Raw genomic sequence first — 16,085 nt, 5'->3', positions numbered from 1 at the left:
TGAACTTCTTTTAAAAAAAAAGAAGTTAAGAGATGTCTAATTAACAAGAAAACAGAGCTAAAATGATTTTCAATGCAATGCCCATAGCAAAGATATTGCATGTATGGGACTCCCATCACTAACAGGGGGATAATACAGTCCATGAGAGCTTGGGGTCTCTTAAGTCAGCAATAGGCAATCTCAGCTGTATATGTAGATTGTCTCAGCTGGAACATTGCTCATATCTGTAAATCTTTCACTACATAGCGTAATTTCTCATTCAGGCAAGACACTAAGACTTAGCAGAGCATCACTAAAAATATTGCCGAGAATCTCTCAGCAGTATGTGTTTTACCTGGAAAACATATATATTCATCCATAAAGGGCATCATAATTCCATAAAGCTTTATTGAAGGAAGCATTCATAAAGTTAAAACCTTCTTATTATTTAATTACCATACCCAGGAACCTCATCTCACATGTTATTACTTTGTAATTATTTTAAGAGTCTTCTGACTATTTAAAACACCTGAGAACCTAGTCATATGAGTGCATGGTTTTAAACTATTTACTTAGCTGACTGAATAATCTCCTTTTCCCACAAGAGGGCACTCTGTTGTTGCTTTACTTTGAAATACACCGCACATCATTCTTAGAAAGTGTCATGTATTAGAAAGTCAGCTAATTTCAGATTTTATAGCTGTGCTCTGAACCTCACTATATGAGGCTGGATGCCAGAAAGTTGTGTGTGCAGCAGCCAGCATAGCCAATGGTCAGGGTTCATAAGAGCTGTAGTTCAAAACATCTGGAGGACACTGGGTTAGAGAAGGCTGCCTTAAAGAAATTTGCCAACTCCCAAGGCAACGAGGCCTCCATTTTTAATATTAACCTTTCTCTACAGCTCAGGTCAGGTTACAACACATAAACTGGCATTAAAGCAAATACATTTTCTAAAAATATAAAGCATCAACTGATAATACCATGCAGTATCAACCACATTAATATATTATTTTATTACTTATTAAATTTGTATAACACCGTTCCTCACAGGGCAGTTTACAATATAAAACACAAAAACACATACCATAATAACAAACAAAAACAATACCCCGTTCAGTTTAAAAGGCCATAGATTGTTTAATTAGCCAAAGGCCTGGGAGAAGAGGAAAATGTGACATTTGCATGCTGGCTTACTACTTACCATCTTCAAGAGTGGTTGTGATAATTTCCTGAGAAGATGGTCCGATTCCTGCTCGATTGCATGCCTGTACGACCATGCCATATTGAGTGAATTTTTTCAGGTTATCTAAAGTATAAACTTCGCTGTCTCCGGTGGTATCAATACTGATGATGTTGAACTGGAAATTCCCCCCTGCACTGTATTCTCGATAACCAATCTGGTATCCACGGATAATTCCGTTTTGCAGGTGTTTCTTTGGAGCCTAAAGAAGGTACGAGTAGCACATACTTTGAACATAATGTTAAACATCATCGTGTTAAGTTAGAAGCTGAGAGAAGTCTCCACTCTCAAAGACCATGCAACTAAAAATCAAGGCCAAACGATTGGGTCGCTCTAGGTTTACAATGATGATGATTAAATGAAGGATATGAAGCTAGGATATAAAACTTCCCTTCAGGCATGCAAATTGAACAGAAAAACTAGTTTTGTCATCTGAAATGTGACCCCCTTTGTCACCCCTTTTCACTACAAGTCTTGCCTTTTAATATAAATTTTATATGTCTTCATATAATTTTATATGAATTTTGTTTTAGGATCATATATGACCTATGCTAAATGAGAGTCTCATTGTCCTTGACCTGACAGAGCAGATTTCAAGTCTCCCCATCCAAAAGTGTGGGTACCAGTTTGTCATATAAAAGGGGGCAGGGTCATCAATAATTATTTGCGCAAAAAAAAGGTATTGTGCTATCTCAGCCCCCAGATGCAACAATTTGGGGCTGTTTCCCCATTACTGAGCCCCACATGCCTCTGAAATACACCCGTCACACAGGCATTTTTAGGACCAGAGACTGTATGTTTTACCCTGAACAAGTTAATCAAATTCACTGTGTGAAAGGTGAGCAGGGAGAGCACAACAACCGAGAGCATCACAATCCTAAACAGTAATATACTGTTGCAGCTGCAATACAGTAAACCTAGTTTGCCCTTGCAATGATAATGAATGAAGCGTAGGCTTTTTTATGAAGCCTTGGGCAACAGGATTTTTTTAAAAAAAATCTGTGTCATCACACCCATCTTCCCTGGTTTCATTGGCACGCCAAGCAAAACAATGATGGGCATGTATCTAGTTCAAGGATCATTAATAAACCCATTGCCTAGGGTATAACAGCCAAAGGCAGTAGAGATTTGCTGTACTTATAGCCCACCCGCCTCAAACAAGAACTGAAAATCTGGCTCATAAAGAGCATTATAGTGCAGAGCTTCTAAAAATGTTGCCTCATGGGACAAATTGATTTTCACTATAGTTTGCAGAAAAACTCAACGCAAGAAGTAGCCTAAAAAAATCAGTTACAAACTTTCCCCCTACACTGCAGCTGTATTTCTGATAATAAGATGTTCAAAAAGGCACAATCACGGGAACATATAATTGCATGCAAATTTAATTTAGCACACAATTACGTTCAGCTGCAAAGTAATTTTTGAAAATTTAGCCACAAGCATTGTGTGTATAAATTCACCAAGCTATGCATCTCATTTTTGTGGGCTCATACCTCGGTAATATCATTGATATACATCCCAGCGCAGCCTGTTTCCCCTTTCCCATTGTATGCTACTTATTTACCTTCCAGGTTACCCTGATGCTTTGTGAAGATATGGGCTCAAGTTGAACATCTTGAGGTGGTCCATCAGGAGCTGGTAAAAAAAGAAATAGGTGGATCAACATTCTAAGCTCGTCACTTTTGCTACAGAAACATAATGCAACACACAATATTCATAACCTCGGAAATGCTGGTAAAGCAAAGGATTTTGGTCAACGTGAAGCTCAAAACCTCAATAACAGAAGCTCAGCTAGAATGTATACTGCAGATCAGGGAAAGTGCCACCAAGGCCAAGAGTATGCCGGCAAGGTTAACAGGCAGTCAAGGAAGCTAGCAGAGGTAAAGGGGTCTTCTTTCAGAAAATGGAAGTGTTGTCCAAAGCAGCAGAAGAAAGATGAATGCAATTTTTTTGCAAAACAACAATCAAGAACAGGATGCTAGACTAGATGGGCCATTGGCCTGACCCAGCAGAGCTCTTCTTGAGTTCTTAGACCAAGCAATGAAAAGAGTAACTAAACAGAGAAATTAATCTATTTATTGAAGACTAACATTTCAGAGTCAAGGATAGGCACACAAATTCTAGCCTTGTTGACAAACTCAGTTGTCATCTGATGAGAGGCTAAAGCGTCTATGAGTGGAAACAACCAAGAGGGTGTTAAAGAGAAAAGAGAATTCGGATGAGAGATAATGAGCTGGATATGACAACAGAAATGAAATTAAGTAGGCAATTCTGGCTCGCTTAGGGTAAATGTTGCTCCAGTACCAGAACAAAAAATTACGATCTGTTTAATTTTCATTGAAGCATATTTATGAAGGGTTCAGTGGCAATTAATAGGAAAAGGCCCATATGCACCTAGTGATGGAAAACTGAATGTAGGTGGAAGGCCCAATCCACATACAATGTAATGGGTGCAGAAAGCCCTGTTGGCATCCCTGTGTCTTTCTGCAGAGAGCTGTTGCTGGTCTAAGTGGAAGGGACATCTGAGAGCCAAGGAGTTAGCAGCAAATTAATGAAAAGGTTGTGCATACTCCGCGATTCTCCTCTTGCTGCAGGAGGCTTTTTTAGATGCTACCTTTGAACAAAAGATTCTGGCAGCCTGAAGCCACAATAGTATACAATATGCAATGCACACCTTTGCCAGTGCGGTTTTACTCCCCCGCCCAACCTTTCTGTTTAATATTGAATGATGTTATTTTTGTAAAGCCTTCATTACATTCCCTGCCCTCAGGCATCTCTTAGATGTTTGGGGATCCATACTCATTTAACACACCTGAGGTAAAAGTAAACTAAAATAAACTAAATGAAACAATGACAAATGGTGGCACTTCCCTATATTCCGCATATATTCCTCACTGATACCAAGGGAACAAATATTGCGATGCCTCTGAAGCTTTGATCTACCGTCCTCCAGTTTCACCCTGAGTAAATCAGCTGCTTTTGATGGCGGCTCCCTACAATTGACCTCGCGCTCTGAACGGACAGCTTCATAATGAGAGCAAAAGAAAGGGTCAGTTGTCTCAAAACTAGGCCACGCAGCAGGGAATAGAAGATGACATTCAGGTTGCGCGTTGCTGGGGAAGCTAATCTGCAAATTAAGGTCAGTTGATTAACCTGGCACATTAATTTTCAGTTAAATGAAAACTCTCAGATAAGAAATACTAGGGTTGCCATATTTCAAGCAGAAAAGTTGTTGAGCTGCTTTTTTTGGCAAAGTTGTTGAGATTGCCAAAAATAGGCAAAAACGGCACTGCCAACATGAGCTGCCATATGTCCAGATTTGCCCAATACCTAAAATACTTCCCATATACAGTAGTAGCCCTTTCTAAAACAGACAGTGCTTCATGTTGTCATATCCAGATGTTCTACAGATGTTCTCCATTCTCATATCCACGTCTTCCTCAGACTGGTATTCCTCGCAGTCACTCCTGCACCTGAATGGACCCCTCTCCTATCTAAATCTTTGTACCGTAATCTATCTGCCAACAGGAGAAGACCTTCCTTTTCAGACAGGCCTTGGGAAACTGGGCTGCTGTCAGAGCAAATTATATTTTAATTGCTGGTTTAAATATTTCATAATTTATTTTAATTATTGTTTTTAACTAGTTTGTTTTTTTTATTCTGTATTTTATAACTGACATTTTAAAATGTTGCAAGCCTCCTGAAATTCCAACTTAGAAGAAAGGTGGGATAAGGCAAATAAACAGCAACTCCCTCATACCCCTGTCCCTGCACCCTGTGTCTCCAGAACACTGACTCTGTTAAGGAAAGTGGGGGATAAAGTTAACATTACAAATATGACCAAAAGAATCAAACTGTTTTCACACTCAGTCATATCTCCTACTTAGGCTCTAGATTAGCACAGGCACTAGAATGCCAGAAGGTTATTGCTTCCGTTTGTTATTATAGTATGCATTTTTGTGTTTTTACATTGAAAACTGCCCTGTGGGTGGGATAAAAATTTAATAAATATTAAATAAAATTAATGCCATTTACTTTGGCGTTAATGTGCCCGGGAGCACAGCTTTAGGTATTTCAATGATGTGTGTTTACAAACGCCTTCTTAGCCAAGACATTAAGGCAAAGTACTCAAACAAAAAGATTAAACTGTCTTAAATAAAACCACTATTAATTATGAACCATTGCTCATTTAAGGGGCTTCACATGTGGGTTTAAATGCCTAATGTTAGACTGCTGACTTTAAAAAGATTACTGCAATATCTTAGGCTACTAAGGAATTATCTTTGTAGTCTATACAGCAATGTGTCATACACAGAGTCCCCTTGGCTCTTCAAAATGCCAAAAACACATACACCCAACAATGAACAAGTTGAGGTTAGATGCAATTAGGAACAATGCAGAACATACCTGCTTCATCTGTGGTAATCGTGAGTTCATTGCTGGCCTCGCTCTTGCCAATGCGATTTTTTGCATACATGCGGATGTTGTAGGTGGAGGAAGCATGGAGGTCAATGATTGTGGCCTGGTTCAGCTGTGGAGAAACATCTTTGGTTCTTTGGACAGAATCCCAGGAGTCTGTTTGAAGAAATTTTGGGAAAGTTAATTCATTTTCCTTCCTTCCTTCCTTCCTTCCTTCCTTCCTTCCTTCCTTCCTTCCTTCCTTCCTTCCTTCCTTCCTTCCTTCCTTCCTTCCTTCCTTCCTTCCTTCCTTCCAACACTGTACTAATAAGTTAGCAAGCAGCACTGCATTTCAAAGGTAAAATAACACTGGTGAAAGGAACATTAAATGAGGAAATAACACAGCCCTCTTCAGGCATGAAAGCTTTGATTTAACTTAACATGGGAGCGGAGGTATGCAAAGTAGCCCCATCACCTACCGTAGCCTTTGTGCATACAACTGTATACAACCTTCATGCATACAACTATATAAATATTATCTCAGTACAGATTGCCACACTGCTTGCTAGAGGATGGGGCTCCTCAGCACCCCCCCCAGACCCATGTTTGAGTAACACAGGTAACATGAACGAGAGGTTCAAAGAGGAACTTACATTTATTCTGCCGGGACATGAAAGCCAAGGACAGCAATTTGTATAATGGCAGGGACCCCTCAGGACTGCAAGCAGGGCTTGATGGCCACAGCTGTTTTCTATTGTCAATCTCTGTTTCATGCTAGACAGCTGAGGCTTCAACCAGTTTGGAATGCCATGAATTGTTACCACTTACAGACATGCAAGGCATGAATTCACCCACTTCATTTTCAAAGTAATTTATACCAGAGAGGCTTACAATGGGCAACAACATATTCCCTAGGTTTGGGATAAGTATTGCCTTTGGTTCATTTCCTCCACAGCACTTACATGTGTGTGGCTTTGCATGTCTGTGCAGTGGTGAAGTTTGTAAACCAAGTGGTTCTTGTATAGCTGTCAAGTTCTCCCTTTTCTCACGAGGAAGCCTATTCAGCATAAGGATATTTCCCTTTTAAAAAAGGGAGAACTTGACAGCTATGGGTTCTTGGTCATCTGCCAATCTGACTCAAAACAGCAAACTTCAAAAGCTATAAAAAAAATTGAAAAGCAAAAGAGGCTGGCAGTCATTTCTGAAGATATAGCTCCAACATGACACACTCACATGTGTTGAGGAGCGTTTCTTTTGCATCAGTCAGTTGCATGCCCATCCTATTGTGGCAACAACCATCTGACAAATCATGGGAAGATGTGCAGCTATTTTCTCAGCCTAGACTGGCCTCTGCTGCCAGGAGCCCACAGGAAACTGGGGTGAGCCCAGTAATATTTCATGTAAGTAGTACATAACTGTAAGTAGGCCTTTCACCAGTCATTTTAAAACATCTGTTTTATTTCATATGCCCAAAGCCCTTGGTTTCTAACAAATGGAAGGTGAGCCACATAGAGGCGCCAACTCCTCCAGCTGATTGAGGGCGCCTGATGATACATCGTGCAGCGTCCTGACGTTGCGCACATGATGTCACAAGGAGCCAGGGGCGGAGTCAAAAGTCCTCTGAAAATTGTGGGGGATCGGCCCCCTCAAAAAATACACTGGGGGGAGGGCAAAACTGCCTTGGGTGCTAGCAATTGGCACTATGGAGCCACAAAGTTTCTATTCAGATCTTTAGAGAAAGAAGCAGAGGTCAGGGGTGATTTTGCTTTCTCTGTCCCAGCATTGATATCCTCAGATATGTCATATGTACAGGCAGTGCTTTTTTTTGGGGGGGGGAGTCGAAAGTGAGGTACTGGTACTCATACACTGATAAAAGTGCAATAGCTACTGGCACAAAATAGATGCCATGGGCAGCAAAAAAGATAGGTACCAGAGTCCTATACTGGTAAGCAGGTCTGTGCAGAGCTTGTCTGAGGCCCAGGGTGGGAGACTTGTTCTTGGCATGACAGCCTCTGGCTGACTTAGCCCTCTGAGGCCTGGGGCAAGTGTACCCAGATACCCTGGGCTTCTGCATGGGGTTGCTGGTGAATGCTGTCACACACAAAAAAAGCCCAGCGTATGGGTCAATAAACATATCTCCAAGGCTTGAGAGACTTGGAAATCTTAGTTACAGGTTGGTAGCCGTGTTGGTCTGCCATAGTCAAAACAAAATTTAATTTTTTTAAAAAAAATTCCTTTCAAATTAAGAAAATGTGCGAGTGGAATGAAATAATTTACCTGCTGCGGGGAGGGGGGGGAGTCAGAGCTTGGCAAAGCCATTTGTTGTATAGTTGTTGATTATTTATTGTATGAGGTTAAAGAATTGGAAAAAAAGAAAATAATAAAAAAAATATTGGGAAAATAAAAATAAAAAATTCATTTCAGTTGCACCTTAGAGACCAACTAAGTTTGTCATTGGTATGAGCTTTCATGTGCATGCACACTTCTTCAGAAACACTGAAACAGAAGTCGCCAGACCCTTATATATAGTGAGAGGGTGGGGAGGGGCATTACTCAGAAGAGTGGTGGGAATGGGTGATTGGCTGATAGGTGTGGTAAACCTGTTGATGACTGTTGACGACTGCAATTGGTCTTACAGGAAAAAGCAAGGGGTGAGATGGCTAAAAATAGCTTTATCATGTATTTTTGAATTATTACCAAACTTAAACTTATTACCAAACTTAAAACCATGGAGAGACCTGGTCTGAATAGAGACATTGGATTCTTATCTCATTATACATGATAAAGCTATCAATTCCCTCCCTGCGCCAAGCTGAGTATAGGGCCAGACCTGCTTTCCTTCATCAGAACTTCATCATGTTCCATTGGAATTATCTTTGGAACTCTCAGCTTATACAGCCACCCCTGGGGCACAGCAGGCCACAGCCATCAGCTGCAGCTATTGCATCCCTTGAAAAATACTGTAAAAAGGAAAAGAAAAGAAAAAACAGATCACATCTGAACTATATATATAAAAAGAAAAATATGGCACTGAGAAGCAGTGCGATCTGAGAGGCAAAAAATGTGTGATCCAGGATGATCAAACAAATATACTTCTGCTGAAGAAGGAAAAAGAGAGACTAGTGATGAGTACTCTTAGGCAACGTAACATCACGCACCTGCATGTGAGTACCTTCAAATATTCAGAAAAGAGGCACATTGTTATAGCCCTGCCTGGTGACATTTCATCAGTTCAGGTTCCCCCATGCCAAAAACTCCCTGCTTCTGAAAACCCAGGATGCAAGTGTGTGGAGGTTTTGAGACTCATTGTCGCCCTCTTAGGCTTGCTTTCACATGCAAGGCTTTTGGATACTTTCCAACATTTAATCTCACACATGTAGTCTAAAGTGGCACAGTCCTACTAAGACTGTTCTATGTGCCTTCCCTAAATATTTGAATTGACTTTGAGTCTCTGTGCAAATTGTGAATAAGAGGTGAAACAACTTTGAGACAACCCCTTCCATTAATTATGCCTTTTCCATTTTATCAGCATGCATAAAAAATCCCCTTACACATTTTTGTTTTGTTTTTGGGGAAGCATGCTATTTTCATTTACTCTGATCCTCATGAACATGATCCACTAACGACAGAATAGGCAAAATTCATATAACACAAATAAACGTAACATTTCCCCCCCCCCTTTTAACTGATTTTCGTATAGGGAATGCCTGCCTATACCACTAATATACTATACAGTATATCAATACTAATGGTTTCCACTCACATGTTTACTTTGTATGTTGTGCCATCTAGTGGCCCTATTTAGAATGGCAACTTTGAGAATATCTACTCTCCCTCTCCCCACAAACGTATTATTATTATTATTAAACTGTACAAATGATGTTGCAACTGAAGGTGCAACTTACCCCCACTACTACAGAATATGTTTACAGCTTTAGAGTATGTAAAGTGATTTTTCATACAATTTACAGTGACATTTATAGTAAGAATTATTATCTGGGGTTTATATTTTTAGCAAATGGGAGGCTTAGACTAAAAGAAAGCTTGCGTGAGGCCACTGAGTGCATAGAAGTGAGATCTGAACAGGGTTTTCTGCCCCACAGCTCACACTTTTTGACCCTACACTACATCAGCTTTTTTTAAAAAAGGAAAAACCTTGAATCTGCTCTTTCTGCAACACATTGTTTAATAAGCAACATGAATGGATAAGGCAAATAAAGGTACAGACAGAAGTGAGGCTAAACTACGGGCTACAGTGGTCCTCCGCTTTATGAAGAGGGCTATATATACAGTAATTCATAGTCCATCATATTCAAAGCAAAAACACAGCATGCAGAGAGCTCTTACACAAGAACTGAAACTAGCTAGTGTTGAGGCAAAGCGAGTCTTTGCAAGCTGACCATTGGACTTCCAGCTGACATGGGCCTGAGGGGAATCTTGTGTTGTTTGTCATCAGGGAGGTCACTGGCACTGTCCAATAGGTATTTGTGACTTGCAGAGGCACAAGGCAGACAGTACTCTACATTGCAAATGGCCCTGCTAGCTCAACATCCCACTCATCTTTTTAACAATAAGGAATTGTCAAGAAATTAGAAACAGGTAGGCTGCCCCTATCTCTTGTCCCGCATCTGATCTGGAAGGGGCTGATTAAATTGGATGGATTTGAATTGAACTGCTGATAGATATCTGAAATTAATCCTGTTTTAAAACAGGCCCATTTTGAATCAGTGATGCATCTAGGACCACTGCACTTCCAATGACATTGTCATCTCTTGCAGATTAGAACAGACCTTCACCTGGTGTCTTGCAGATTAGAACAGACCTTCACCGCCAGATGTTCTAGACTACAATTCCCAACTCTGTTTGTGCAATAGGCAGTGTGGAGGTCCATAGCTGGGGCTTTTGTGCAAAGGAATAGAGAGTACATAGTATATTTATAGTAGCAGAGCTGTCATACAAGTGTCTACCAACACATTTTCACGACTAGTTGGTTCTTCTGATCATGCCTATTCAGATGAGGTTTATCAAAATAGGATTCCGCTCCAGAGCCATAATGTCACAGGGTTGAAGGTAGGGGAAGACTTAGGAAAGAATATGTCAGAAAACAGCTATTCAGCCCATCTTAAGATTTTGCCTGTCCCCAGCTTGCTTTAGGTGTGAGTGGATCCGAGCTTGAATGTCCGACAAGACCTTGCAGAGAGAAGAGCACTGTGTCTTGGGAAGGGACCAGAATTCAGTGGCAGGGTTTTGGATACAGAAGGTCCCCAGTTCAATCACTGACATTCCTGGAGAGTGGCTGCCAATCAGAGTAGGCAATATTGAATTGGATGGACAAGTAGTCTCATCAGAGAGAAGTCTATATCTGCAGTTATCTACATTTGGGCATGTGGGTGGTGCTGTGGTCTAAACCACTGAGCCTCTTGGGCTTGCCGATTGGAAGGTTGGCGGTTCGAATCCCCATGACAGAGTGAGCTTCCATTGCTCTGTCCCAGCTCCTGCCAAGCTATCAGTTCAAAAGCACACCAGTGCAAGTGGATAAATAGGTATTGCTGTGGCGGGAAGGTAAACGGCATTTCCGTGCACTCTGGCTTCCATCACAATGCTCTGTTTCACCAGAAGTGGTTTAGTCATGCTGGCCACATTACTCGAAAAGCTGTCTGTGGACAAACACCAGCTCCCTCAGCCTACAAAGTGAGATGAGCGCCGCAACCCCATAGTCGCATTTGACTGGACTGAACCATCCAGGGGTCCTTTACCTTTACTACATCTGCTGAAGATGCTTTTGTTTATAATAGGGGCTGTTGAAAACAATCCATTCAAATATACAAATTATTCTGGACACAAGATGTCGGCAAAACTCTTGGACAGTAAAACTGAGGACTGTGATTTTTTAAATAAAAAAATCATAATACCAGGAAACCAGGAAACAATTAATAGTTGTAAGCCGGGCATACCAACATACTCTTACCAGACTTGTTCTTGCATTCTATATCATAGCCTGTGATTGGACTATTTCCGTCAAATCCCATGGTCCATCTGAGGGCAATGCTGCGTGCTCTCACCTCTCGGATTTCTATTTCTGGAGGATCTGGGGGTTCTGGTCAAATAGACAAACTCTGTTTTAGTCAATAGACCTGTGCGTCAGTGACAGCAATGCGTGTATAGTGTGGAAAAAATATGCCTTGTGAAGAATAAGATAGCTTGCTACTTCCTTCGCTCACTGGGTGTTACACTCATTTTACCCCGCACCCGTCCCATAATTAATATTTAAGTTAAGAAACTTGTGACAGCCCTATTCAAGCATTCAAAAATTGTATTCAGGGGAGTGTGGTGACCAAGGCCTTATGTGCCAGGCAAGCAGCCCATTTTCTTCAATGACAGGAAGACCAGGATGGGAGATTGTAAGCCAGTTTGGCTGAATATAGCTACAGTATAGCTGGATGATCAAGGCTCTGGATCAGGCATCCCCAAACTGCGGCCCTCCAGATGTTTTTGGCCTACAACTCCCATGATCCCTAGCTAACAGGACCAGTGGTCAGGGAAGATGGGAATTGTAGTCCAAAACATCTGGAGGGCCGAAGTTTGAGGATGCCTGCTCTGGGTCATGGGGAAGACTGGTCAGGAAAGTTAGAGGGAAGAGGTGAGGCCACCAGGCAAAGCTCTGCATTGCCTCCATGGATGCCTGAAAAGGGATAATGTTTCAATATCATCTTATTTTAGAGCCCCATTGTAGAATCATTCTATGCTATTATTATAAAACAACACATTGCTCCCGTTGTGGGTATAATATCATTTTTATATTGGGATTTCTATCTCTTCCATGTAAGTGAATTGAGAAAGTAATGCTTTTACAACTGACTCTCTCTCTCTTTCCCTCTTACACCCCTCCCCCGCTGTGTGTATATAGTGGGGTTGGTATTATTCCCTTTACAACAGGGATGGGGTACTTGTTGTCCTCCAGATGTTCTTGGACTCCAACTCTCATCAGCAACTACATCTAAAGAATCACAGGTTGGCTACCCCTGCTTTAAATGGAACAAAATGGCTTAAAACCTATATGCAGTAGAATTTAATACATGCATAATCTTTGTGGTTTAAAGTGCAGAAGCAAGCATGTGTATATAATGGGTTGTCTCCAAAGTAGAGCTACGTGAAGTTTCCACCAGTGCAATGATTTCTGATTCTGCAATGCAATACGTTCCTCCTCTCCTTCCCTGCATCTCCTTAAATCTGTTCTAGGGCTTCCCCCGACTCTATAGAGCAGTTTGTGGGGAGGCACAGGGAAGAAAGGGTGGGGAAAGGCCAATTGCACAAGTTGCAATTCTTGCACTGACAAGACGCTTTGGTTGAATACCTCTCACTAGAAATGTGAAGATGAACTCAACAGTTAGGGCTTGTCCACACTTCTGCTTGTCCCATGCCAAAAAGCATGTGTCCAAGCAGTATTCCACTTGTCCCATGTTTTCTGAATGCCTTTGCCGCACTGCTTTCTTCTGGAAAAACTGTTCTTTAGTGATAAATTGGAACAAACAGCAATGTGCGGAAAACCCAATTGCCGTTTGCTGCAATTCAGCACCAAACTGTGGGTTTTCCTGGGGGAAAGTGGCAGGGCAAACGGAAATGCCAATAAGCCTTTAGTCTATAATTAGCCCTTGTTCCAGTTTAATTAGGTAACCAGAATAAAAATGCTATGATCTTTCACATGTGCCTGTACTAACATTTGTGCTAACATTTACTCCATGTTTCTGTGATAACAGTTATATATTTTCTCATTTTTTTTCCTCAGAGGACCTTTGTATTATCCGCAGCTTCACTGCAAATGAGAATCAGAATCTCGGTTTATTGAGGGGACTGGCTTAGTGAGTACATAGTCTGTACCAGGATTAACCAGGAACTGATGCAACCTGCAGTCACAGAAAACTGGGGGTTGGGAGAAAGGTTGCTTGTGAGTCCTGAGTGGATTTGGCATCTTATCCGTAAGCTCCAAGGCATACAAGAGCATTGAGCAAGTGTAGTACGGCAGAGCTGGCATAGCCCCATAGCTAATTTCTGCCTCGGCTAGACATTTGACAGGGTATCACCTCAGCCACTCCAGAACCTGCCGATCCCTGCCTGACTCTGCTTCCCCACCTCCCCATCATGAAATATGGTAGGGGACACCTGGCCTGAGGACATACTGACGACTCAAATTTCAGAATGGGGGGGGGGCGGAAATACACTGCAGTTGCTGGGAGCTTTGGGCTGATTAGACTTGAAACATTTTGTTTCTAAATATAAAGCAGGTACACTGTTTCTTTTTCCAGAAAGGAAATCTTCACCCTATTGCTTCACCCTCTTTAGGCTGCTGCAAGGCTATTGGTACTGAATTATTTGGTGCTAAGTCCCAGTGAGTTCAATGGAATTTACTCCCAAGCAAGTGTCAGAATCACAGCCTGAGGCTCACAGACACCAGCCATGCTTATTCACAAATCAGTATTCCAGACTGTGGTTTTCTGTATTAAGAAGAAGAGCTGATTTAAACACCTGTTTTATGATTTATTTATATTTTGCTCCATGGTTTATTGAAGGATTCTGTGTTTCAGCCGACATATTTATTTTGGTTTTAATGTTGTATCTGGATTTTATTTTCTGTTAACAACACCACTTAGGGATTTCCCATATTAAGCACCTTTGACTCGCACGTTGACCGACAGGAGAAGTGACTCATGACAGTGACGAGTATTCAGAAGGGATGTTGTGTTGGCCAACATTGCGTGCAATAAGGGATGACAAGTGGATTCAAACCCCAACATAAGGAAATGTTTACTGTTGGTTTCCATGTTGGCCCCTCGGTGTTTGAATGGGCCCCAAACTGTTGTACGGTGTGTTGGTTTCTACATTGTTTATGGTTGCAATGCAGACTTAAGACAAACTTGTGTCTAAAATCCCACGCTTGCGTATGCAACTTTGTTTTAATAGTTCCAGTGCAAACTGGACAGATGGAGTTTGAACCTTTCATTTGACCTTTCATTTTTGACAGTTATGACTACGTTTTATTAGGGACTAGAACCCCCCAACAGATTTCTGAGCATGACGTACACTTACTGTACTACAATAGCTGTGTTTTTTTCCTTACGTTGTCCTCTTCCTACCTTGCACAGTGAGCTGAATTATTCCACGGTCCTCCCCATATGAATTGATGGCATGGCAGGAGAAGAAACCAGAGTCTTCTCGCACCGTTGGCAGAATCTACATTGACAGTGGAAAAGAAGAAAATGTATTTAATAGGGAATGTTGCATGCAAGGCCATTTTGCAAAACAGGCTTCAAAGGCAATTCCACATAGTAGGGATGGGAGAATCATCTCACATCCCCTCAGGGCCATCTTTCCAATGGGTGGTGATCCAAAACAAAAATGGGCAGTCAAGAGTGGGGCTGCTCCACTCTCTCGCACAGAGACACACACCACACACATGGGCACAACACAAACACACACATATGCACGCATTCATTCACATCCCCCCCCTCTCTCACACACAAACACAACACTTATCTGAGTCAGACTTAGATGCTTGGCCCATGAACAGTTTTGAACAGAAGCAGTTTTAAATAAGTTTCTATTTCCCCTAAATTCCTCTTTATTTTTATTTTGCCTTCTGTTTATTCCTGCTCATATAGGCAGGAAGACACACACCACACAGACATGAGTAAGTAAATGCACAAGTTGCATTAAAGCCAATTCTGCTCTTGCAGAGCAATGATGAATCTGACTGCCATTTCTCAAATCCTTCTTGGAATGATATAGTGTGCTTTCACGGTGATGTAGCATGACAGATTGACAATACTTCCCCAATAATACTTGATGTATACAAACTCTAAAAATACAGAAGCGGCTTGCTGTGCAGGGCAGACTTGCCACACTGGCTTCTTCGCAGGGTTGCTGTTGCTTACTGGGAAGAAGAGGGGGCACCAGCAGAAGTGCTGTATTAAAAAGAAGATGCCTTACTCCCTGAGAACTACATGTGCCTAAAATCTTGGCCTAATTTGGCAGCTGCCCCGTATCTATCCAATATTACTTATGAATCTTATAGATGGGCCTTCTCCAGAGCTCGATTTGATGTGATGCCTTCAGCTGTGTTACACGGCAAATTCTTGTGTGTACCAATCGATGAGCGCTTTTGCTCATACATGTCCAATAAGGTGGAATCTGTTATTCACATCTGTTTATTTTGTGAACTTTATAGTGAAGAACGATTGCGACTCATTTGACCCCTATTATCAAAATTCACACCCTTGCAATATTATCTGGAATTTCCCCCCGAAACATTACGTAAATTCCTTTGGGAAGATTCTTTGAGCTCAGTATGCTACACTGTGGCCAAATTTTGCACCTTAACTATTAAAAAAACGTAAATCTCTTTTATTGAATAACATATTATAATCATTTGTCCTGCCCTCCGATGATGTTGTTGCTGATCTTTTGTTTGGAG

General features: G+C 41.4%; 1 protein-coding gene across 1 annotated transcript in view; it reads right to left on the bottom strand.

Annotated features, from left to right (window-relative positions):
- Positions 1-16,085, bottom strand: part of DSCAM (DS cell adhesion molecule) — a 332,481-nt gene that overhangs the window by 79,694 nt on the left and 236,702 nt on the right. Inside the window, exons 13-17 of the mRNA XM_035116259.3 lie at positions 14,749-14,845; positions 11,586-11,714; positions 5,627-5,794; positions 2,784-2,854; positions 1,181-1,421 (exon numbers count right to left, since the gene is read on the bottom strand). Of these exons, the coding sequence (XP_034972150.1) occupies positions 1,181-1,421; positions 2,784-2,854; positions 5,627-5,794; positions 11,586-11,714; positions 14,749-14,845 (706 nt within the window). The remainder of the gene's footprint in view (positions 1-1,180; positions 1,422-2,783; positions 2,855-5,626; positions 5,795-11,585; positions 11,715-14,748; positions 14,846-16,085) is intronic.

Source organism: Zootoca vivipara, chromosome 4, assembly GCF_965207765.1.
Source record: "Zootoca vivipara chromosome 4, rZooViv2.hap1.1, whole genome shotgun sequence".
In the NCBI taxonomy this organism is placed as follows: Eukaryota; Metazoa; Chordata; class Lepidosauria; order Squamata; family Lacertidae; genus Zootoca; species Zootoca vivipara.
This window is presented reverse-complemented; position numbering and strand designations above follow the sequence as displayed.